The sequence below is a fragment of the Ornithorhynchus anatinus genome, chromosome X4 (genome assembly GCF_004115215.2).
Source record: "Ornithorhynchus anatinus isolate Pmale09 chromosome X4, mOrnAna1.pri.v4, whole genome shotgun sequence".
NCBI lineage: Eukaryota > Metazoa > Chordata > Mammalia > Monotremata > Ornithorhynchidae > Ornithorhynchus > Ornithorhynchus anatinus.
Window position 1 is genome coordinate 1,513,771 of NC_041752.1, and position 23,472 is coordinate 1,537,242.

Consider the following 23,472-nt stretch of genomic DNA (forward strand, 5'->3'; position numbering starts at 1 on the left):
TGGGACCCTGGGCGAGTCACTTCGCTTCTCTGGGCCTCAGTGACCTCTTCTGGAAAATGGGGATGGAGACCGGGAGCCCCACGGGGGACAGGGACTGGGTCCAGCCCGACTTGCTTGGATCCACCCCGGCGCTTAGTACAGTGCCTGGCGCACAGTAAGCACTTAAATACCATAATTATTATTATTATTATTATTTCCTTGTATCCTCCCCAGCACTTACTACAGTGCCTGGCACCTAGTAAGCACTTAAAATGCCATAATAATTACTTTATTTGCTTGTATCTACCCCAGCGCTTAGTACAATGCCTGGCACCTAGTGAACACTAACAAATACCAATATTATTATTTGCTTGTGTCCACCCCAGCGCTTAGTACAGTGCCAGCCACCTAGTAAGCCTTTAACAAATACCATGATTATTATCACTTGCTTGTGTTCACCCCAGGGCTTAGTACAATGCCTGGCACCTAGTAAGCGCCTAATAAATACCATAATTATTATTATTTGATTGTATCCACCCCAGTGCTTAGTACATTACCTCGCACATTGTGAATGCTTAATAAATTCCATTATTATTTGTATTATTATTAGTATTAATCCCATCTCAGCTGCTTGTCTGCCGTGTGACCTTGGGCAGGTGGCTCTACTTAACTGGGGTATTCATTAATCAATCGATTGGTGGTGTTTATTCATTCATTCATTCATTCATTCAATAGTATTGAGCGCTTACTATGTGCAGACCACTGTACTAAACGCTTGGAATGGACAATTTGGCAACAGATAGAGACAATCCCTTGCTTATTGAGCGCTTACTATATGCAGAGCCCTGTAAGAACTGCTTGGGTGAGGATAATACACCAGGGTTGTTGGATACGTTCCCTGCCCTCAGTGAGCTTACAGTCTGGAGGGGGAGATACACATTAATATTAATGTACAATTTATAACATGTTTGAAGTATACGTGCATATGTTAAGCGCCTACTATGTGTTAAGCACTGAACAAAGTCCTGGGCTAGATATAAAATAACCAAGTCCCACATGATGCTCACGGGCAAAGTTGGAAAGAGAACAGCTTTTATAGAGGAAGGAACCAAAGTTCAGGGAATTTAAATGACTCCCTCGAGGTCACCCAGCTGGTCAGTGGCAGAGCCGGGATTAGAACCCAGGTCCTCTCACTCATTCATTCATTCAATCTTTTTTTGAGCGCTCACTATGTGCGGGGCACTGTACTAAGCGCTTGGGAAAGTGCAATACAATGATAAACAGTGACATTCCCTGCCCACAACGAGCTCACAGTCTAGGGGGGAGATGGACTTCAGTACAAATAAATAAATTGTATATATATAATTTAATAATCTATATCCCCGTGGCTCAGTGGAAAGAGCCCAGTCTTGGGAGTCCGAGGTCATGGGTTCGAATCCCGGCTCTGCCCCTTGTCAGCTGGGTGACTGTGGGCAAGTCACTTCACCTCTCTGGTCCTGGAGATAGCAATATTCCATTATTAAGAGAGAGAGAGAGCGATTTTAGAGGGAAGAGAAACTGCATGAAGGTAAAGTAGAGAATCCTGCTCTATGAAGTATATTCCCTCTTGGTGCATGGTATGATTCACTTGGGGTGCCTTCGACAGGAACAAATTAATTTAGGCTCATCTTACTGACTGATGTGTTTAGTTTGGACCCTGCCCAAAGTAATCAAGAAGGGTAGTGCAACTTTAGAAGAGTTTAATGACAGGAGTCTCTGGGCCTCAGTTCTCTCATCTGTAAAATGGGGATGAAGCCTTCCGTGGGATAACCTGATGACCCTGGATCTCCCCCAGCGCTTAGAACAGTGCTCTGCACATAGCAAGCGCTTAATAAATACCAGCATTATTATTCCCTGATTAAGCCCCTCCTTTTCTCTTCTCCCACTCCCTTCGGCCTCACCCTGGCTCGCTCCCTCCGTTCTCCCCCCTTCCCAGCCCGGCGGCACTTAGGTCCATGACTCTCATTTATTTATGTATTTTTATTAATGTCTGTCCGCCCCCCACTCTCGACTGTCAACTCCTGGGGAGCAGGGTCACATTCCCTGCCCGTTTATTGCCTGTTGTGGGCAGGGGTGGTCTCTCTTTATTGCTGAATTGTCCATTCCAAGCGCTTAGTCCAGTGCTCTGCACACAGTAAGCGCTCGATAAATACGATCGAATGAATGAATGCTTTCTACCCTCCCTAGCGCTTAGTCCAGTGCTCTGCACAACAGTAAGCGCTCAATAAATACGATTGAATGAATGAATGCATTGTATCCTCCCAAGCGCTTAGTTCAGTGCTCTGCACACAGTAAGCGCTCAATAAATACGATGGAATGAATGAATACGTTGTAATAATAATAATAATGATGGCATTTATTAAGCGCTTACTAGGCGCCAAGCACTGTTCTAAGCGCCGGGGGTGATACAAGGGGGTCAGGTTGTCCCACGTGGGGCTCACAGTCTTCATCCCCATTTTCCAGATGAGGCCCAGAGAAGTGAAGCGACTTGCCCGAAGTCACCAGCTGACAAGCGGCGGAGCCGGGATTAGAACCCACGACCTCTGACTCCCCAGCCCGGGCTCTTGCCACTGAGCCACGCTGCTTCCTCCCAAGCGCTTAGTACGGTGCTCTGCGCACAGTAAGTGCTTAATAAATGCAATTGAACGAATGGATGGCTGGATGGCCTGTCCTGGTGTGGCCCCGGCGTTCCAGGAGGAGGGAGAAGCGTCGGGGAAGGTCAGCGGGGCGATAACCCGCGATGGGGGCCCGGTCCCGATCTCTTCGGCCAATCGGAGAAGGGACCGGCTCCCCGCTCCCACCGGGCTCGAGGTCGCCGTGACCTTCGGCCCTTGGACTTGCTTCGATTCCAGCTGGGAGGGACGCCCGGGCCGGACGTCGACTTCCCCAGGCCCCGCTGGATGCCTTCACAGCTGGGAGGGGCCGCGGTGGAGGCTCGTCTACGAGGGCCCGGGTGCGCGTGCATGGGTGTGCGTGTATGTGTGGGGTAAATGCATGTGTGTGAGGGGGTGTGTGTGTGTGCATGTGGAGGGGAGGTGGGCAGTTTTCGGGCTGGGATTTCCCCCAGAGCTCCCTTCCGCCGCCTCCCCCCCCCCCCCCCCCCCGCCTTCCCCGCTTCCCCCAAACCACCTGACTTTCCAGAAAACACTCTTTTTCATGCTTTTGCAACTCGCCCAAGAGTTGGGAAGGGGAGATTGCATAACCCGGAGAAATTCCACTTTCCCTTCCCTCAGAGGCAGCCCCGACCGGGCCCTCGGCCTCCGCCGGCTCCGTTTCCAAAAACAGAGGGAGCCCGAGGACCGCGAGGGCGGGTTTTCCCCTTCCCCCCTTCCCGGGCTCCCACCCTGTCCGGGAGTGCGGGAAATTGGCCTCCCCCCTGCCCCCCAGCCCCGCCCAGGCCTACCAGTCTCCCCCACCCCCAACACCGCCTGCACGCTCCCTCAGCTTCGTGTTTCCAGAGAAATCCAGCGGTGAGAGAAGGGCAGAGGCTGAGAGTCTGTTGAGCCCGGCCTCCCTCCCCAACCGCCCCCCACCGCCCCCCATATTCGACGGCCCGGCCCCTCGGGAGGCCCAGGGGTGGGAGCGAGAGGGGCCGACCCCCTCCTCCCCCTTCCCGCGCCCCCCATTCGGCCTGGTCGGCTCTGGAAGGTAAAACCCCGCGCCCAACCAGTTAGGCGTGAAGAGGGGGCTCGGAGGAGGAGGAGGAGGAGGAGGGGGTCCCACGGGAGACGGGAGGCCGACCCCAGCCTCTCCCCGCCGTCTCCACCGTCCCCGCCGAGGCCTTGCAGGAATCTGTGAGAAGGGTCCGGATTCCCCCAGATCAGGAGGGAGGGGGAGAGGACCGAAAACTTGCACCGGCCGTGCTCGGGGGGAGGGGGTCACTGAGGACCGGGGACCCCGATTCCCCTTCCTTCTTCGGTTGGCTGCCCCCCACCCGGCCCCCTTCCCACCTCCCCTCCGCCGCTCTCTCTCCCACCCTCCTCTGCGTCTCCTCCTTCCCTCCCTCCTCCCGCGGGGTCCCCCCCGAGAGGGCGAGGTGGTGATAAACCCGGCCGGAGGCTCCGGCCTCGGTCCCGGGACCGCGGGAGGCGGGCAGGGAGAAAGGGACGGAGAAAATGAGTCACCGACACCCAGGGCCACGAGACGCCATGGAGGTCTGAGCGAAAGCTGGGCTGAGGGTGCCGGGGGGAAGGTCCCTCCTGGAGGAGCAGGGGACTCTGGGATTGGGATGAAGGTGAGGGACCGGTGATGGTGGTGGGGAGGGGGGAGGTCTTACCCCCACCCCCTAACCTGGACCTTGCCTATTTACTCAGACCGTTGCAGTCAAAGCCATCCTCTCCCTCAGCTCCAAAGTCCAAAGGGGCAGGGCGGGCGCCCCAGGCTCCATCGAGATCTCGACCATGTGGTGAGTGACCAAAGTTCTGGCAACGTGGATCCTCCTCCTCCTCCTCCTCCTTCTGTACTCTTCCCCCTCCTCCTCCTCTTCCTCTTCCTTTTCCTCCTCCTCCTTTTCCTCCTCCACCACCCTCCCCAGGCTCCCTGGATCTCCTCCTCCTCATCCTCCTCCTCTTCCTCCTCCTTTTCCTCCTCCTCCTCTTCCTCCTCCTCCACCCTCTCCAGGCTCCCTGGATTTCCTCCTCCTCCTCCTTCTGTGCTCCTCCCCCCTTCCTCTTCCTTTTCTCCTCCTCCTCCTCTTCCTCCTCCACCACCCTCCCCAGGCTCCCTTCATCTCCTCCTCCTCCCCATCCTCCTCCCCCCCCATCCTCGTCCTCCTCGGGCTCCCCAGATCTCCTCCCCGCCCCCGTCTCCTCTGCACCCTGGTCCTCGGGACCCCGACGGTCCTCCTGTACCGGCCCCTCCCTCCCCTGCGACCAGGTGGTTCCTCGCCTCGGTCCTGGCCTGCGCCGATGCCACGGCCATGTACGGGGAGATCCTGTCCCCCAGCTACCCCCAGGCATACCCCAACGAGGCTGAAGAGGTCTGGGACGTCCAGGTGCCCGAGGGCTACGGCATTCATCTCTACTTCACCCACTTGGATATAGAGCCATCCCAGGACTGCGAGTACGACTCTGTCAAGGTACTTGCAGCCCAGCGGCCCCTTCCGAAGGAGTAAGAAGGCCGGTGTTGGTTAAGCCCTCGCCGTGCGCCAAGCCCCGCACTAAGCACAAGGTCATCAGATCGCTCTCGGCCTCCACCCCTCGTGGGGCTTACGGCCTAAGTGCGGAGGGGGGAGGAGTAGGATCGAAACCCCATTTTACGGACGAGAAGCGAAAAGTGTCTTGGCCAAGGTCACCCGACGGGGAAGCGGTGGAGCCGGGATTAGAACCCAGGTCTCTTGACTCCCGGGCCCTACGCGCGCTACTTCTCACCCGCTGGTGCCTGGGGTCTAGCCTCCTGCCCACCTACCGGGGAGGAAGAAGAGAAGCCGCGTGGGTCGTGCAAAGACAGATTCAAAATGGCACCCCATTCTTCCTCCACCATTCCCCGGGGGTCCCCGCCTGCTTGGGAGAGAAAAATCAATAGATCCAACTCCTGCCCCGAAGGAGCTTACGGTCCAGCGTGGAAGACGGACTGAACAGTCCATTACAGATCCTCGCCACCTCGTGACACCCGCCCCACTCCAGCCTTGAGGGATGAGGGGTCTGGACACATGGACACATGAAGCAGCGAGGCCCGGCGGGTAGACCCAGGGCCCGGGAGTCAGAAGGACCTGGGTTCTGATCCCCGCTCCACCGGGTGTCCGCTGCGTGACCTTGGGCAAGCCGCTTCACTTCTCCGTTCCTCAGTTACCTCACCCGTAACACGGGGATCTAGACTGCCAGCCCCACGTGGGCTAGGCACTGCATCCGACCCGATTCGCTCACAGTCACCACAGCGCTCAGTACGGGGCCTGGCACGTAGTAAGCGCTTAACAAAAATCCGTATTATAATGGGTTGGGGACACAAGAAGGGGAAACTTCCCCAAAGCCCCCTCTAGACTGTCAGCTTGTTGAGGGTAAGGGAACGTGACCGCTAATCCTACTGTACCGTCCTCTCCCAAGCGCTTAGTAGGGCGCTCCGCCCGCAGAAAGCGCTCAATAAATAGGATCGACCGACTGCCCGACTCCCTCCCCGCGGCCGGACGTGTGAGATCCCTCCGTGGCCCCCTGACCCCGGGGCTCCGCCCTCCCCTGTCGCCCGTCTCAGATCCTGGTGAACGGCCTCGTGGAGGGCGTCCTCTGTGGGCGGAGGGGCAGCCAGCCCCCCGGCTCCACCGTCATCGAGGAGTTCCACGTCCCCTACAACCACCTCCGGCTCGCCTTCCAGTCCGACTTCTCCAACGAGGAGCGCTTCACCGGCTTCGCAGCCTACTACGTGGCCGAGGGTACGGCCCGGAGGCGGCGCCGGGGGCCGCCGGCTCCCTCGGGGTCCCCCCACCTACCCCGCGGAGCCCCCGGGGACCGACCCCCCGACCCTGAGGGCGTCTCTCCGTACCCGGCCAGGAGCAGCCGATGGCTCTGCTTCTCAATCCCTGAGGCCTTCATTCATTCATACGTCCATTCAGTAGTATTTATTGAGCGCTCACCGTGTGCGGAGCACTGGACCGAGCTCTTGGAATGGACGATTCGGCAACAGAGAGAGACCGTCCCCGCCCAACGACGGGCTCACGGTCTAAACCTCGTCCTGCCCCCGCCTAGCCCTCTCCCCTCTCCCTCGGGGTCCCTTCGGTGGTCCAGACCTTCGGGCCCCGGGTCCTCCCTGGCCACCGGGAACCGGAGAGGGCCGGTCCGAACGTGGGTTTCTCAGGGGATCCCTCTCGCCCGCTCCCGGGAGGATTGTCTCCCCCTTTCCTCTCTCCCCTGACAGACGTGAATGAGTGCACAGATTTGGCAGAGGCCCCATGCAGCCATTTCTGCAACAACTACATCGGGGGCTTCTTCTGCTCTTGCCCCCCCGAGTACTTCCTCCACTCTGACATGCGCAACTGCGGAGGTGAGTCGGGCCCTGGGGACCACCCCCGGGTCCGGGAGGCGGGGCCGGGCCCAGCCCCGGATCCCGAAGCGTCCTGGGGCCCACGCTGACATCCGGGCAGGGCTCTTATTGCCCGGGGAAGTTGGAGGGAATAAATCGATCGATCAGCCAATCGTATTTATCCAGTGCCTGCTGTGCGGAGAGCACTGTGCTAAGCTTCTGGAGAGTACGGTATAAAAGAGTCGGTAGACACGTTCCCCGCCCACAGTGAGCTCGTCGTCTAGAGAGGCCCCAGACGTAAGTCCCCCAAAATACCACTTCTAATAATGATAACATTGGCATTAATTAAGCACTTATTACGCGGCAGGCATCCGTGACACCTCACGGCTGGATCAGAGCCGCGGTTATAAAATCAGTCGGTCCACGGTTTTTTATGGCATCTGTTCAGGGCCTGCTATGTGCCGGCCACTGCACTGAGCGCTGGGCAAGATGCAAGCTGATCAGGTGGGACACAGTCCAGTTCCCACAGTCTTAATCCCCATTTTTCAGTTGAGGTAAGGAGGCCCAGAGAAGTTAAGTGACTCGCTCAGTGTCGCGCAGCAGGCACGTGGCGGAGCCGGGATTAGAACCCAGGTCCTTCTGACTCCTAGGCCCCTGCTCTCTCCGCTGGGCCGTGCCGCTTCTCCGGATATCGAGCGCTGATTATGCGCCGAGCACTCGACTCAGTCGTTGGGAAAGTACAATGCAACAGAGTCGATAGACGTGATTCCTGCCCACTTAACTTCTCTGGGCCTCAGTTTCCTCAAGTGTAAAATGGGGATTAAATACCTACTTCTTAGAATTTAAGCCCCACGTGGGACAGGGACTGTGTCCAACCTCATAAAGTGGTATCTACCCCAGGGCTTAGAACAGTGCTTGACACTAAGAAATATAGTAATAATGAGCTTAGCGCCTAGAGGGAGAGACTGACATCATATAAGTAAACATGGCTATGGACCTAAGTGCTGTGGGGCCGAGGGAAGGGCGAATTAAAGGTCCAAATCCAAGTGCGATCTAATCATTGGGTCATTTACTAAGCGCTTACTTTTCAATAGTATTTATTGAGCGCTTACGATGTGTAGAGCACCGTACGAAGCGCTTGGAACGTACGATTCGGTAACAGGTACTGTAAGCTAAGCACTGGGGCACGTCCAAAGTCACGAGATTGGACACAGTCCCAGCGCGTGCTGGGCCTCGATCGACCGATCGATCCACCGGTGGCATTTTTTGAGCGCTTACTGGGTGCGGAGCACCGCGCTGTCTCCTCCAGGCTCTGCTGCCTCAAGGAGGGCTGAGGAGAGCGGACCCTTCCCCTCCGCCCGGCTCTGAGGGTCCCCTCCTGGTGGTCCTCCCCCTCCCCCTGCCCCGTCCTCTCTCAGCGAACTGCAGCGGGGACGTGTTTACGGCTCTGAGAGGGGAGATCAGCAGCCCGAACTATCCGAGCCCGTACCCCGAGAACTCCCGCTGCGAATACCGGGTCGCGCTGGAGAAGGGCTTCCAGGTGGTGGTGACCGTCAAGAAGGACGACTTCGAGGTGGAACCGGCCGACTCGGAAGGGAACTGTCCCGACAGCTTGATTGTGCGTGAGGGAGGGTCGATTGGGTTGGTGGAAGATTTCCTCCCTCCCTCTCTGCCCCTCTCCCCCTTCCCCGCTCCCTCTCTTTCCCCTCTCTCCCTCTCCCCTCCTCTCCCCTCCCTCCCTTTCCTCCGGCCCGGCCCCGCCCGGTTTGGACTCACTCGGTCCCCATTTCCCGGCTGTAGTTTTTGACCGGAAACGAGCAGTTCGGTCCCTTCTGTGGCAGCGGATTTCCCGGCCCGTCGAAGATCGAAACCCAGAGCCGGGAGCTCAGCATCATCTTCCAGACCGACCAAACGACCCAGCTGAAGGGCTGGAAGATCCGGTACTATGGAGACCGTGAGTATCCCGGAAACCCGGGGCCCGCCCGAGCCGGAGGAGACCCCCTTGGGCGGGAGCCCCGTTCGGCGGCCGGGTTGGTAAGTCAGCCCGGAGTTGGGATCGGGACAGGTTCGGGATGGGAGCTCACCCGGAAGCGTGGGAGCTGTCGGGGGAGACTAGAAAGCCCATGAGGCGGGGGAGGAAACGGGGTCTTCCTGAAGGAGAGAAGCCGTTTGGCCTCGTGGAAGGAGCACGGGCCCGAGACAGAAGGACCTGGATTCTAATCCGGGCTCTGCCCCTTGTCCGCTGTGTGACCTTGCCCAAGTCACTTCACTTCTAAGACCCTCAGTTCCCTCATCTCCGTAATGGGGATGAAGACCGTGAGCTCCGTGTGTGTCCAACCTGACTACCTTGGATCTACCCCGGCACTTAGAACAGCGCCGGACTCATAGTAAGCGTTTAACAAATGCCGTCATCCTCAAGGACGGCCTCCCGCCCTCTCTCTTCCTCCACAAAGCCATATCCTGCCCGAAGAGATTTCCCACCAATTCTGTCCAGGAGCCTCTGCGGAACAAGTACGCCTTCAAGGACGAGGTGAAGGTCACGTGTACGGAAGGATTCGAGGTGGTGAAGGTAAGCTGCCCGCGAGGCCTCCCGCACCCCTAATCCGGGGCAAAAACCATTCAGCCCCCACCTCCCCACCCCTCAAGACCCTCCAGTGGTTGCCCATCCAGCCCCGCATCGAACAGAAACTCCTCACCATCGACTTGGCGGAAAGAGCCCGGGCTGGGGAGTCGGAGGTCGGAGGTTCTGATCCCGGCTCCGCCGCTTGTCAGCTGTGTGACTTTAAGTCGCTTCGCTCCTCTGTGCCTCGGTCCTCTCGTCCGTCAAATGGGGATGAAGATCGTGAGGCCCCCGTGGGACCACCCGATCGCCTCGTATCCCCTCCCCCAGTGCTTAGAATGGTGCTTGGCACATAGTAAGCGCTTAGCAAATACCATCATTATTATTATTATTGCCTTCCCTCCCCCACCTCCTACTACAACCCAGCCTGCAGACTCCACTCCTCTCAAGCCAACTTACTCCCGCCCATCCCACCCTCTCCCACGTCCTGCCTCTGGCCTGGAATCTCCCCCTCTTCAATCAGTCAGTCAATCGGTGGTGTTTATCGAGAGCTTAACTGCGTGCGGAGCTCCGTACTGGGCCCTTGGGAGAGTACGCCGAAGCAGAGTCGGTGGACACGTTCCCAGCCCCCACCGAGCTTCGTATACTCCCCACTCTCTGCTCTAACGCGAGGCCTGCGGGGGCTCCAGTCCCTCCCGTCTCCCGCCCATTTCTCCGACCCTTCGGAGCCGCCGCCTGCCGCCAGTCTAGACGCCCCCAGTTAGCTTCCCGCGGCTTCCCCGGGCTGCGGCCAGAAGCCCCCGGTGTCTCCTGGGGCGGCCGAGCTTGGGGGACCCGGGGAGGGGCCCGAGGTCGACCCCGAGTTAACGGCGGCCCTGGCCCGGTCTGCCCGGGGCCCCTCTTCCTCAGGGGAAAACCAGCATGACCTCGTTCTACGCTTCCTGTCAAAGCAATGGGCAGTGGTCCAACTCCGACCTGCGATGTCTCCGTGAGGAAGCTACCGGCGCGGGGTGACGGGCCGGGGGGAGGGGCGCCTGCCGGACTCCGCTCCGCCGGGGAGCCGGGGGCCGGCCGGGAGGGGCGGGCGGTGACCGCCGGGACGCCTGGCTGACCCAGGGGAAGGGTCGGAGCCGGGCCGGGCCCCGGGGGTCAGTGCCGGGGTCAGTCGGGGAGGGGGGAGAGGGGATTCGGAGGGTGGAGGTGACCCTCCCGGGACTCCGGCCGTCTCCCCGCAGCGGTGGACTGCGGCCCCCCCGTCGCCATTCCCCACGGCAAGTCTGACCATCCCAGGGACACCTCGTTTAGGGCTGTTACTCACTACTCTTGTGACGAGCCGTCTTACTACATGAAAAATGAGGGGAAAGGTAATGTTTCCTGGGAGGGGTCGCGGGGCCCGGGCCCGGGGAGGGGTGATGATCCAGGAAGATGCCGCCAGCTCCCTGGTACCCCAGATCTGGGCTGGATTCAGGTCCCCGAAAGAGTCTGTCTGTCTCGATTCCAGTTCCCTTTCAAGAGAGCGCTTCATCCCCATAGCTCCCATTCCCGGTGCTCCCATCCATCACTCTCCCATCCCCAGTGCTCCCATTCCCTTTCAGGAGAGGGCTCCATCCCCAAAGCTCCCATTCCCGGTGCTCCCATCCATCACGCTCTCATTCCCAGTGCTCCCATCCCCTTTCAGGAGAGTGCCCGTCCCCAAAGCTCCCATTCCCAGTGCTCCCGTCCCCAGTGCTCCCATTCCTAATGCTCTCTCATTAGGGAAGCGGCATGGTGTAGTGGATAGAGCACGGGCCTGGGAGCTAGAAGCTATCTACCCCGGCGCTTAGAACAGTGCCTGATACAAAGAAATACCATTAAAAAGAAAGAAAGTGACTTCCCAGGGATCATACAGCAGACAAGGGGCAGAGCTGGGATTAGAACCCAGGTCCTCTGACTCCCAGGCCCGGACTCTTTCCACTGGGCCACGTCGATCCCCATTTGTGTTCCGGGGAGGCCCCGGGGTGGGTGGGAAGGGATGGGCCCCACCCTCAGCACTTATGCCCGTATCTGTCATTTATTTATTTTTCTTAATGTCCGTCTCCCGCTCTGGACCGTAAATTCACTGCGGGCGGGGAATGTGTCCGTTTGGTGTTCCGTTGTACTCTCCCAAGCGCCCAGTACAGAGCTCTGCGGGCGGTAAGTGCTCAAGATATAAGATTGAGTGAACGACCCTATCTACACGGGCCGCCCGCCCGCTGTGATTTCAGGAGCCTATCGCTGCGCAGCCAACGGGAGCTGGGTGAACGATGTCCTCGGGGTCGAGCTGCCGGAGTGTGCCCCAGGTAACGCCTGCCAAGGGAGGAGGAAGAAGAGGGGGAGGAGGGTGGGAGGAGGGGAAGGAGGAGTGGAGGGGGAGGAGGAGAAAGAGGAAAAGGAAGGGGCCTGGGGAAGGGAGAGGGAGAGGAAAAGGGAACAAAGAGAGTAGGGGCTCCGGCCACCTTTTTTTTCTTCACGGTATTTGTCGAGAGCTCATTATGTGCCAGGCACCGTACTAAGCGCTGGGATAGAGACAAGCTAATCAGGATGGACACGGTCCGTGTCCCACATGGGGCTCCCAGCCTTGATCCCCATTTTACAGATGAGGGAACCGAGGCACAGAGAGGCTGAAGTAACTTGGCCGAGATCACAGAGCGGACGAGTGGCGGAGCCGGGATAAGAACCCGGGTCCTTCCGATTCCCGGGCCCGGGCTCCTTGCGCGGGGCTGCACTGTTGCTCCGGGGACCCTGACTAGGTCCGAGTGATGGAAACGGAGGAGGGGGGGACGGAGGCCCCGCGGGAATCCGTCAGTCGATCAGTTGGATTCGCCGAGCGCTCGCCGAACGCAGACCGCTGTACCGAGCGGTTGGGAGGGCGCGGTAGGCCGGAGTTGGTAGGCGGGTTCCCTGCCCTAGGTCAGTGAGAGGGAGAACTCTGGGGATGCTCGGGATCAGACGCGGGGTCAGGAACGAGACAGAGCCGTCCTGAGCCCCTACGGCGTGTGGGGTGTTGTGCTGGGCCCCTGCCGTGGGTAGAAGGTGTGCTCTAGGCCTGCGTTGTGTGTACGGTGTTCTGTGAGCTTCTACCACGGGTAGAAGGTGCGTGCTGGACCACTTCTGTACGTAGAGTGTATGCGTTGGGCCCCCGCTCTATGTAGGGCGTTGGGCCGGGCCCCCGTGGCGTGCAGAGTACCGTACTGGGTCCCTTCGGTGTGCGGAATGTCGTGCTGGGCCCCTTCTGCGTGCAGAGTGCTGTACGTCGTGCCTGGAACGTACGGGATGCCGTGCCGGGTACCTGCTTTGGGCAGAACGCTGTACTAGGCCCCTTCTGTGTACAGAGCTCTGAACTCTCTGCCCGCAATGTCCAGAATGCTGTGCCGGGGACCTGCTGAGTGTGCCCAGCACTGTACCGGGCCCCTTCTTTGTACGGAGGGCTGCACTGGCCCCCCTCTGCTTGCGGAGGGCCGTACCGCGTGCCCGAACGTCCGGCACGTCGCGGTGGGTGTCTGCTGTGTGCGGAGCGGGGCGGTGGCCTCCCCGCCGCCGGCGGGGGTGGGCGCGAGGGCCGGGGGGGTGCGGGGCGGGGCGGGGGAGGGCGCGGGCGGCGGGACCCGTCCCCAGGCCCGGACGGCCCCTCCCCGGTCCCCTCTGCCCCCCCCCCCCCCGCAGTGTGCGGCGAGCCCAGGGTGCCCATCGAGGACGTGGAGCGGGTGTTCGGAGGGACCGAGGCCAAGATCGGCAACTTCCCCTGGCAGATCTTCTTCCAGCAGCCGCGGGCGGGGGGCGCTCTGGTGGCCGAGCGCTGGGTGCTCACGGCCGCCCACGTGGTGGAGGACACGGCCAGCCCCACCATGTACGCCGGGGCCATCTTGGTCGGCCACGCCGGGCTGCAGCGGGCCCAGGCCCTGGTGGCCGACGCCGTGTTCGTCCACCCGGGCTGGAAAAGGGTGTCGGACCCGACCCGGAGGACCGACTACGACAACGACATCGCCCTGGTGAGGCTGAAGAACCCGGTGGAGATGGGCCCCAACGTGGCTCCCGTCTGCCTGCCGGGTCCCGACTTCCACTTGTCCGACGGGACCCTGGGCTACGTCTCCGGGTGGGGCAAGAAGGAGGACCGCGACCACGTGTTCAAGCTGAGGAAGGCCAAGCTGCCCGTCGTGCCCATGGACAGGTGCCGGCGGGTGAAGAGCAAGAAGGCGGACACGACGGCCTTCCGCTTCACGGAGAACATGATCTGCGCCGGGGAGAGGGGCGCCGACAGCTGCGACGGGGACAGCGGGGGAGCCTTCGTCGTGGACCTCGGGGAGGAGCGGCCCAAGTACTTCGCGGCCGGGCTGGTGTCCTGGGGGCCCGAGTGCGGGACCCACGGGCTCTACACGCGGGTGGCCAACTACCTCTCCTGGATCGAGGAGACCATGCGGGAGAACGACCAGCCTCCGTCCGAGGACTAGCTCCCCCGCCCCGGCCCCCCGCCCTCTCTTCCCGGGAGCCGACCGCGGGTCCGCTCCCGGACTCACCCCCGCCTCCCGGCACCCCCGTCCTCCCCCGCTACCCGCCAGACCGCTACCTTCCGGCCCTCCCGGAGCCCGCCGGCTCCCGGGGGACCGGGCGTAGCCGGGGCCGCCCTAAGTCCGCTAGGTCGGAGGGTCCCCTCCCTCCGTGTCCCGCTCCCCCTTGACTCCCGCCCCAGAGAGAAGGTCAGGAGGGAGGCGCCTTCCTCCTTCCCCCTTCCACTCCTCAACGGGAAGCCCCCCGCGTCCACCCGCCAGGCGTCAAGCGGGACCGCCTGCTATAGGAGCTTGGAGGATCGGTTGGTCCCCGGCCCACTGGCACCAGGGCGCGAAGGATGGGTCGGTCCCGGGCACTGGAGCCGGAGGAGCAGTCGGGCCCTGGCACCGGAGCCCGGAGAACCCGTGGACCATCGGCACCGGAGCGCGGAGGATCAGTCGGTCCCTGGCGCCGGAGCACGGAGGAGCGGGGGACCGCTGGCATGACGGCGTGGGGCAAGATCGGACGCCAGGCGCCGGGGCGTGGAGGAGCCCTGGCACTGGAGCACGGAGGAGCAGTGGGGCCTGTGAAGGGGACTGTGGCCTCCCACTTGATGTGAGGGGGAAGAAGGCAAGGACCCCCCCTCCCACCCTCTCCCCCCTTCATTCCCTTGGGTCTCTGCACCGCCTCGTTCCCCATCTCCAAGCCCAATTCCGTCCCAATAAAGCATGATCGCAGACCCCTCCCGGTGTCATCTTTCCTTCCTTCTCCAGGGAAGGGAATCGTGAACTGGATTTCTGAGGAGGGCGGGATGGAGGGGAGCGTGTGTGATAGACGGGGCCCCCCGCCCCGCCTCTCCTCCTCTCCCCACTCCCCCTCCTGAGGCTCCCCCCGGCAGCCAGACCCCTCCGCCAGGGTGGCGCTATCACCCAGCGGTCCGGCGGCGTGATCTGGCGGAAAGAGCACGGGCCTGGGAATGAGGGGTTTGGGGTTCTAATCCCCGCTCCGCCACTTGCCTGTCGTGTGACCTTGGGCAGGTCGCTTAACTTCTCTGTGTCTCGGTTCCCTCATCTGTAAAATACCTCTCCTCTCTCCCACTCGGACCGCGAGCCCCACGTGGGGACCCGATCACCTTGTATCTACCCCCAGTGCTCAGTACAGTGCTTGACACCCAGGAGGCACCTAACAGATACCAGTTATTAGTAGTAGTAAAGTAAGAAGGTAGCAAAAGTTGGAAGAGCGGGAGGGCGGGGCCGGGACTGGAGGGAACCGGATTCTCGTCCCGGCTCTGCCCCCCGATGCGCTGTGTGATCTCGGGCAAGTCACTCGATCTCTCTGACGATTGTCGGTGACGATCGTGAGCGCCGAACTGAGCGCCGGGGTCGGGACGACGGCTCTGATGGCCTCCCGAGCTGACCCCCTCCCCTCCCCGCGCCCCCATTCCACCCCGAACGACCCCCCCCCCGCCTCCAAGCCCGGGTCCGCCCGAGACCGGGTGTCGACGGAAGAGGAGACGCGAGCCGGGGGGCGTTTCCTGCAGTGACTTTAATCCGGGCACCGGCCGCGGGCAATAGGGGGGATCCCGTCTCCCCGACGCCCGCTCGGCGCCCCGGGCCCTCCGTGGCCCCCGCGGGCTCCGGGCCCTCACGCCCCCGCCTCCCCCCCGCTCATCACCTCCTGGATCCAGGCCACGTACTTGAGGACGTTGGTGTAGAAGCCGTAGCCCTTCCCGCAGCCGATGCCCCAGGACACGATTCCGGAGGCCACCCAGCGGTCGCTGTGGTCGTCCTGCACCGCGAACACCCCGCCGCTGTCCCCCTGGCACGCGTCCTGCCTCTGGGCCTGGTCCCCGGCGCAGAACATGTTCTGGGAGAAGACGTCCGCCCGTCTGTGTTTCCGGAGCCAGGCCTGGCAGGTGTCCCGGGCGGCCACGGGGAGCCGCACGTACTTGAGCTGGTCCGAGAGCCTCTTCCTCTCCTCCCCGAAGCCGCTGACGTAGCCCAGCCGGCCCGGGTCGTAGTAGGAGACGTTGGCCGGGTCGGGCAGGCAGATGGGCAGGAGGTCGGGCCCCAGCTTGACGCCGTCCTCCAGCTCCAGCAGGGCGATGTCGGCGTTGAAGTCGTCGGGGTCGTCGGGTCGGTAGTCCGGGTGGATCACCACCCGGCGCACGGGGTGGGCCCCCAGCTTCTCGATTTCCTCCAGGTCCGTGTGGCCCAGGAACACGTCCACCTGTTCCAGGTCCTGAGGGCCGAAGCCCCCCTTGGGCCGGAAGATGTGGGCGGCCGTGAGCACCCAGCGGTCCCCCAGCAGGGCCCCGCCGCTGCGGCCCTGGACCCGGATGAAGGCCTGCCACGGGAAGTTGCCCGGCTGGGCCTTGTCGCCGCCGATGATGCGCTGCTTGTGGACCACGGGTGTGACCGGCTGGCCGCACACTGCAGAGGCGGGGAGCGGGGGGTCACCGACGGGCCCTCTCCCGCCTCCAGTTACCTCCTTCCCAGCCTTCTCTTTCTATCTCTCTCTGTCTCTCGTTCTCCCTTCCCATCCCCACCCTCCCCGCTTGAAGTCCACTTACTCCTTCCTCATCCCTCTCGTGGAAATCTCCCCCTCCCCGATTCCTTCCCCTCCCCCTCTCCCCGCGCCGGCCGCTCACCACGCAGGACACTTCCCTTTCCTCCCCCGACTCCTCGGTTTCTGTTTCCTCAAGCTCTGCCTGCATCTCATCTCCGCCCGTCTCCTCCTGTTTTCGGCCCTCTCCCGCTTCCCTCCCTCCCTCGGTTCCGCTTCTGCCCCATCCTCCGAACCTTCCCGTCCGGGGCCCCGGCCTCCATCCCCTCCCCTCCAGGGCCCCGACCCCTATCCCCGCTTCGCCGGGGTCCCGGTCTCCATTCCCGGTCTTCTAGGGACCCAACCTCCATTCCCGCCGCTCCGGGGCCTCGGCCTCCGTTCCCGGCCCTCCGGGGAACCGGCCTCTCTCCCCGCTTCTCCCAGGTCCCCGGCCTCCCTCCCGGCCCCTCCGGGGCCCTGACCTCTATCCCTGCTTCTCCTGGGCCCTGGCCTCCGGCCTCCATTCCCACCCCTCTGGGGCCCCCACCTCCAACCCCACTCCTCCGGGGCCCCAGCCTCCATTCCCGGTCTTCCAGGGCCCCGGCCTCCATTCCCGGTCTTCCAGGGCCCCGGCCTCCATCCCCGCCCCTCCGGGGCCCGAGCTAGTTGTCCCGTCGGCAGGAAGAGCGTGAGGTTGTGGGATCCGGTCCTGACCTGGTAGGCACAGGGGAATCTTCTTTCCTCCCAGCTGGTCCTTCCAGGAGCCCTGGGCCGAGCAGCTGTACGTACCTGACCGGGGGAAGGCGGAGAGGAGGGTGAGCGGGGGGCAGGGCCGGGCAGTCCCGGGGCCCCGGCCGGCATCAGAGGGCCGCGGGGTATGGCTTCATCTCTCTCTCCCCCAGAGATGATCCCACCCGATGATTTCGGACGGACCCCGGTGCTTGGTACAGTGCTTGGCTCACGGTAAGCGTTTAACGGATTCCACCAGTATTATTATCATTATCTTCATCGCTGCTACTATTCCCTCAGTGACCGGGGTACAGTCAGGGCCGCGGATGGAGAGACGGGTCTCTCGCTTTGGAAGATTTGGGCGTAACCCCCGGGGGCTTTGACGGGCTAGAGAAAAGGGTCATTCAAGCCTCCCAAACGGGCTGCCGGGACTAGCCGAATCTTCTCTGCCCAGGGACGGAGCCATCGGTCAGGCGGCAAAGACGACCGTGCGCCCCGCGCGGCACTGAGCGTTTGGAAGAGCACGCCGCAGTAGAGTCGGTAGACGCGATCCCTCTCTCAAGGAGCTTTCGGTCTACCTAGTGCAGAACACATCTGCCTGTCTCCGCCTTAGTACAGTGCCCGGCACATAGCGAGCGCTTAATAATAATAATAATAATAATAATAATAATAATAAATGTTGGTATTTGTTAAGCGCTTACTATGTGCAGAGCACTGTTCTAAGCGCTGGGGTAGACACAGGGGAATCAGGTCGTCCCACGTGGGGCTCACAGTCTTAATCCCCATTTTACAGATGAGGGAACTGAGGCACAGAGAAGTTAAGTGACATGCCCACAGTCACACAGCTGACAAGTGGCAGAGCTGGGATTTGAACTCACGAGCCCTGACTCCAAAGCCCGTGCTCTTTCCACTGAGCCACGCTGCTTCCAATACCACGCTTAACCAATACCACGGTCGTGATTATTTTTTTATCGTCACCGGACTGAGCACTGGGAAGATCAGACCGCAAAAGAAACCGGGGACGACCCCACTGCTCCTTCCTCCTCCTCCGGGGCCCCTGGGCCTCACCGTGAGGGTGGAGGACGTTCCCACCGAGGGGAGGAGGTTCCGGAGGGCCGACCGAGGAAAGGTGTCCGAGAAGGCCGCCCCCGAAGGATCCCGGTCCCCCTGGCCGGACGCCCCGCCCCGCCGCCCCGCCCCGGGCTGGGGGGACTCACCGGTACCCCCGGGCGCCAAGAGGCGGTAATATGGCTCCCGGCACTTGTACTGGATCTGGGCCCGGTAGGTCTTCAGCTCCCGGCCCGTGAGGTACTCGACCTTCCCATTGGGCAGGAGGCTGGGCTCGCCGCAGTTGACGACTGTGAGCGGAGCAGAACGGACGGGGCCGCCTGAGGGGGCTGGGCCGGGGGTGACGGGGGGACCGTCGGGGAAGGGAGTCTGCGGGGAGTCTGCGGGTGCCACCGCCCCCCGCCCCCCCAGCCCTGTCCCGGATCCTCCGGCCCTCCCGGGGATCCGGCGGGGCTCGACGCCCGACCCTGTAGACCGGGTGTGTTGCGGGGGGTTGAACTACTCCCCCCAGACCCTTCCCCCCTGCTCTGAGGCGGGGATCCCCAGGGCGGAGGGGGAGAGGATAATCTAATCCTCCTCCAGGACCACTTACTCTTGCAAGAAGGCATGGCCCGGTGCCAGGTGCCGTCATCTTGGCACACAGCGGTGAAGGAAGGTAAAACGCGGTTCCCCTGAGGGGGAGGAGGGCGGTCAAGGTTCGGGGGCAGAGCCCGGCTCTCCGGGGAGGGATGGGGGTGCGGGTGGGTCGGCGGGGGGGGGGGCGGAGCCCGGCTTCGCGGGGATGGTCCGAGCCGGGGGCCTGGGCAGGACGGGGCGGGTCAGTGGAGGGTCCGGCTCTCGGGGGACGGGGCGGAGTGGGGCGGAACCTGGGCCTCCGGGGAGGGGTGGGGGTCGGCGGCCGGCCCTTTGGGGAAGGGGAGGCGTCGTGGGGGCCGGCAGTGTTCCCGGGGGCCGGGAGAGGGTGGGAAGGTTCCCGGCCCTTGGCCTCTCACCTCGTTGAGCTGGTAGCCGGTCTTGCAGGTGGCGATGAAATAGTCGCGATACTCGTAGCGGGGCTGGGGGTCTTTGATGACGGTGAACTGGTCCCTCGGCACGGGGAGGGGGCACTCCACGGCTGGGGGCGGACGGAGGGGCGTCGAGGCCCGGTCCCCCTCCCCGAGGGCCGGGGACGCGGAGGGGCGCGGCCAAGAGGAGCCGGAAGGGAAGGGGCTGGGTGGGGGCGGCCTCCTCACCTTTCGAGGTGTAGCGGAGCTTCCAGCCCCGGCTGAAGCCCGACTCGTCGGTGAGGAAGACCAGGTCCACGGCGTTGCCGCCGGTGTCCAGGACGCCCGGGTTCTTGGTGCCGCAGTACTCTCCCAGCAGCCTCCCGCTGGCGTAGATCTGAAGGGAGCCGGGGGCGGGACCGGTCACTCGGACCCCTCTTGCTCCAAGTCACCCGTGGGAGCAGAGGAGGTGGGCCCAGGAGGGTCCAGGCCGGGGGGGGCCCGTGGGAGACGAGGGGGCCGGTGGAGGGCCCGGGCCGGGCGGGTGTTTTGGGGGCTCGGGGGAGGTCCGGGGGGACGGCACCTGGAGCTGGTCATAGGGGCAGCGGACTTGTTGGTGGTCGTCGATCTCGAAGGGCTCCAGGAACTTGAGGGTCAGGCCGAGGCCACGGTCGACGCGGATGCTGTAGTTACAGCGCATGTCCGGCGGGTAGGGTTGGGGGTAGTCCAGGCTGGACACGGAGCCCGTCGGCTCCGTGTACAGCTCCGCGCCGCAGTCCGCTGCGGAGGGACGTCACACCATCGTTACGGTATCCGTCGAGCGCTTCCTAGGCGCCCGGCGCGGTACTAAGCGCCGGGATGGTCACGCGCAAATGGGACTGGACGCAGTCCCCGTCCCACGAAGGGCTCGCAGTCTCAATCCCCATTTTCCAGATGCGGCAACCGAGGCCCGGAGAAGCGAAGCGACTCAACCGAGGTCACAGGGCAGATAAGTGGAGGAGCCGGGGGTTAGAACCCATGACCTTCTGACTCCCGGGCCCGGGCTCTATCCACGGCGCCGTAGCTGGGCGGACGGTAGCGGGGGGCGAGGGTTCCAACCGGCCGGAGGTGGTTGGGGGGAAGCAAGACCGGGGGTTGGCGGGAAGGGGGCAGGGGGCGGCGGGGGGGGGGGCGACCTCGAGCAGCGGGGATCGGGTCGGAGGTAGCCCATGGCCACCGCGGGGGGGTTCCCCTCCGTCCCACCCCTTTCCAAGCCGGGTCGCCCCCCCGCGCTCACCCCGACAGGAGTGGCGGTCCCTGTTCAGACGGTAGCCGGGACGGCAGGAGCAGAAGTAACTGCCCACCGTGTTGTGGCAGAGCTGCTTACAGCGCGGTCCGGCGTCGTCCGGCTCGGTACATTCGTCGCGGTCTGGGCGGGAGGCGGGGGCTTGGGTCGGATCCCGGCCCCGGCCGGGGAGAGGCCGGGGGGACGCCGCCTCGCCCCCGTCCCTCCGTCGGGGACGGGACCCTGGGGACCCCCGACCCTCGGGCTCGCCGGACACCCACTTCTCCCCTTCCGCCCCTTCTCCTCTTCGCCCGCTCCCTTCGGCGTCGCCCTGGCCTGCTCCCTTTATTCCTCCCCTCTCCAGCCCCGCACCACTCGTGTCCATATCCGTCATTTATTTCTCTTAATCCCCGTCTCCCCCTCCGGACCCTAAGTTGGTTGGGAGCCGGGAAGGTGTCCGTTTATTGTTCCAGCGACCTCCCCCAAGCGTTTGGTGCTCTGCACACAGCAAACGCTCAATAAACAGCATCGACCGCCCCGGTGGGGGGCGAGCCCGGATCCCCCCGGACCTCCCCCCACGCTCGGCCCGCCGCGGGGGGAGGCTACTCGCCCACGGCCTGGTAGTAGGCCAGAAAGCCCTTGTAGAAGACCGTGGTCCCGTTCTCCTCGTTGGAGAAGTCGGTGTGCATGGTCAGCCGCATCCGGTTGCCCTTGGAGAGGAATTCCCGGTGGCCCGGGTGATGGCCCAGCGTGGAGTCGGGCTGCCCACAGAACCGGCCTAGGTCCTCCTTGTCCGCCGAAACCTGGCAAGGGGCGAGGGGCGGGGGGCGGGGGAGGCGAAATGGGTCGGGGCTAGCGGTGGCCAGGACGAGTGGAGGGCTTCCGGCTCCGGGAACCAACAGGGGTCCAGCACGGCGCTCTGCACCCAGCGGACGCCGAGCACGGCTCTCTGCGCGCAGGAGGAACCCAGCGCGGCGCTCCGCACACAGTAAGCAGTTAATATAGCACCCGCCTGCCCGGCAGGGCCCCTCCAGAGGGGAGCTTTTTCCCTCATCCTGGGGCCGGGCAGGTAGCAGACCCGGGTCCTCGGCGGGAACCGAACCCCGGCCCTCTACCCTGGATCTCCGTAGCCCCGGGATTGGCCGATCGAGTCGCCCGTAGGGGGCTCTGGGAAACTGAGGCAGGAGGCTGGACCCCCATCTCGGGGAGCGGGTGGGATTCCAACCGGAGGAGCGGCGAATAATAATAAGGATGACGGTATCTGTTAGGCACCTATCGCCTGCCAGGCACCGTACTAAGCGCTGGATTCGAGCAAATCGGGTCGGACACGGTCCCCGTCCCCCAGGGGCTCCCGGTCTCCACCCCTCTTTCCCAGAGGAGGTGACCGAGGCCCAGAGAAGCGAAGTGACTCGCCCGAGGTCACCCAGCAGACGAGTGGCAGAGCGGGGATTAGAACCCACGACCTTCCGACTCCCCGGCCCGGGCTCTAGCCACCCCGCCCTGCCGCTTCCGGGGTCTCCTTCTCGGCGGGGGCGGGGGGCGAGGGGCTCCGGTCAGGGGGCCGAGTGGCCTCGGGGGGCCGGGGGGAGCGGGGTCCCCTCGCCCGCCGCCCCCACCTTGACGTAGTCGTAGAAGCAGGACTCGGACGGCTCCAGGTCGAACTGCCAGAAGACGAGCTTCACGCGGTAGCCGGCCGGCACGGCGACCTCCGTGGCGCCGCGGTGGAGGTTGGGGTACGGCCGGGGGTACCGGGGCGACGTCACCTCCCCGTACATGCGCTCGGTGACCGGGCCGGCCCGGCCCGGCCCGCCCAGGAGCAGGGCCCCGAGGACGACCCACCGCAGCCTGGCGGGAGCGGGGACGGGGGATCGGCCCGGTCGGCCCGGGGAGGTCGGGGAGGGGGCCCCGAGGACGAGGGGGGAGAGGTCGGGGACCCCCGGGAGCCGGGGGGAAGGGGCAGATCCCCGTGGGGCGAGAGGGAGGGGAGAGAGAGGGAGGGATCCGCGGGCGGGGGACGGAGAGGAGGTCGGCGCGGCCCGTGGGTCAACGGCTTCCAGAACCGTCCCCGGCCCGGCGGTCGTCGCCCTCCGGCCGACCTCCCCCGGCCCGGGGGGCGGTGGGGGTTTCCAGGCGGGGGCGGCATCCTCCGTGGGAGTGGGACCCCCTGCCCCTCTCCCCCCTTCCTCCAGAGGATCCCGGGCCGGGCCGGTCCCGCGGGGGGCCACCCCCTACCGCGCCGGGGCCACCGCCCGCTCTCGGCGTGGGGAGTGGGGGTCTCTGGTGATCGCCCCGCGTGGGGCAGGGGGCGGTGGGGGCGGGGTGGGGGTCCCGTGGACCTCGGGGGGGGGGGCGCATCCCACTCACATGGCGCCCGGCCTGCGTGTGGCTCCCGTCGCGCCGGCCGCTCCGTCCGCACTGGAGGGCCGAGGGCCGGAGGGGAAGTCCAGGGGTGCGGCCCTCCCGTCGCCCAGCCGCCCTCCCGCTCGCCCGCACGTGGTTTCCCCGCTGGCGGCGCCACCTGCCGGCCCGGATTTCCTCCGTTCGATTCCTCCCGTCCTACTTACTGAGCGCTCATTCTCCGCGTCCCCCTCTGGACCCTAAGCTGGTTGTGGGCCGCGGAAGCCGCGGGCTGGGAACGTGTCTCTCTATTGTTCCAGCGTCCTCTCTCAAGCGCCCAGCAAGCGCTCAGTGATGATGTGGGTAGGGGTTAAGCGCTCACTCTGTGCAGAGCGCTGCCCTAAGCGCTGGGGGAGATACGGGGTCATCAGGTTGTCCCCGTGAGGCTCAAACAAATACCGCCATTATTATTATTATTATTATTATTATTAATACGGCCACGATGACGGTTATTC

General features: G+C 63.5%; 2 protein-coding genes across 8 annotated transcripts; one reads left to right on the forward strand and one right to left on the reverse strand.

The window, feature by feature from the left end:
* The first annotated feature begins 2,844 nt into the window (after nt 1-2,844).
* C1S (complement C1s) lies at nt 2,845-14,775 on the forward strand. Of its 7 annotated transcripts, none has more exons than XM_029054440.2 (12): nt 2,845-2,971; nt 4,332-4,423; nt 4,894-5,095; nt 6,205-6,382; nt 6,865-6,990; nt 8,388-8,587; nt 8,770-8,923; nt 9,423-9,538; nt 10,439-10,517; nt 10,765-10,893; nt 11,773-11,847; nt 13,211-14,775. In XM_029054440.2, the coding sequence occupies exons 2-12, from the start codon at nt 4,419-4,421 to the stop codon at nt 13,993-13,995; spliced, it is 2,049 nt and encodes a 682-aa protein (XP_028910273.1). In that variant the 5' UTR covers nt 2,845-2,971; nt 4,332-4,418; the 3' UTR covers nt 13,996-14,775. The 7 variants fall into 7 exon arrangements, with proteins under 7 accessions (XP_028910273.1, XP_028910268.1, XP_028910269.1 ...); XM_029054435.1 differs by having other exon boundaries at nt 2,967-2,993; XM_029054436.1 differs by having other exon boundaries at nt 2,967-2,987.
* Nucleotides 14,776-15,558: 783 nt separating this feature from the next.
* C1R (complement C1r) lies at nt 15,559-23,215 on the reverse strand. The gene is made up of 11 exons (XM_029054483.1): nt 22,985-23,215; nt 22,237-22,465; nt 21,231-21,423; nt 20,633-20,764; nt 19,940-20,136; nt 19,606-19,753; nt 19,366-19,487; nt 18,966-19,044; nt 18,523-18,663; nt 17,291-17,365; nt 15,559-16,464 (listed from the first exon to the last, which is right to left on the reverse strand). Coding segments are annotated over exons 1-11 (2,106 nt in total). The 5' UTR covers nt 22,987-23,215; the 3' UTR covers nt 15,559-15,676.
* Nucleotides 23,216-23,472: the final 257 nt, after the last annotated feature.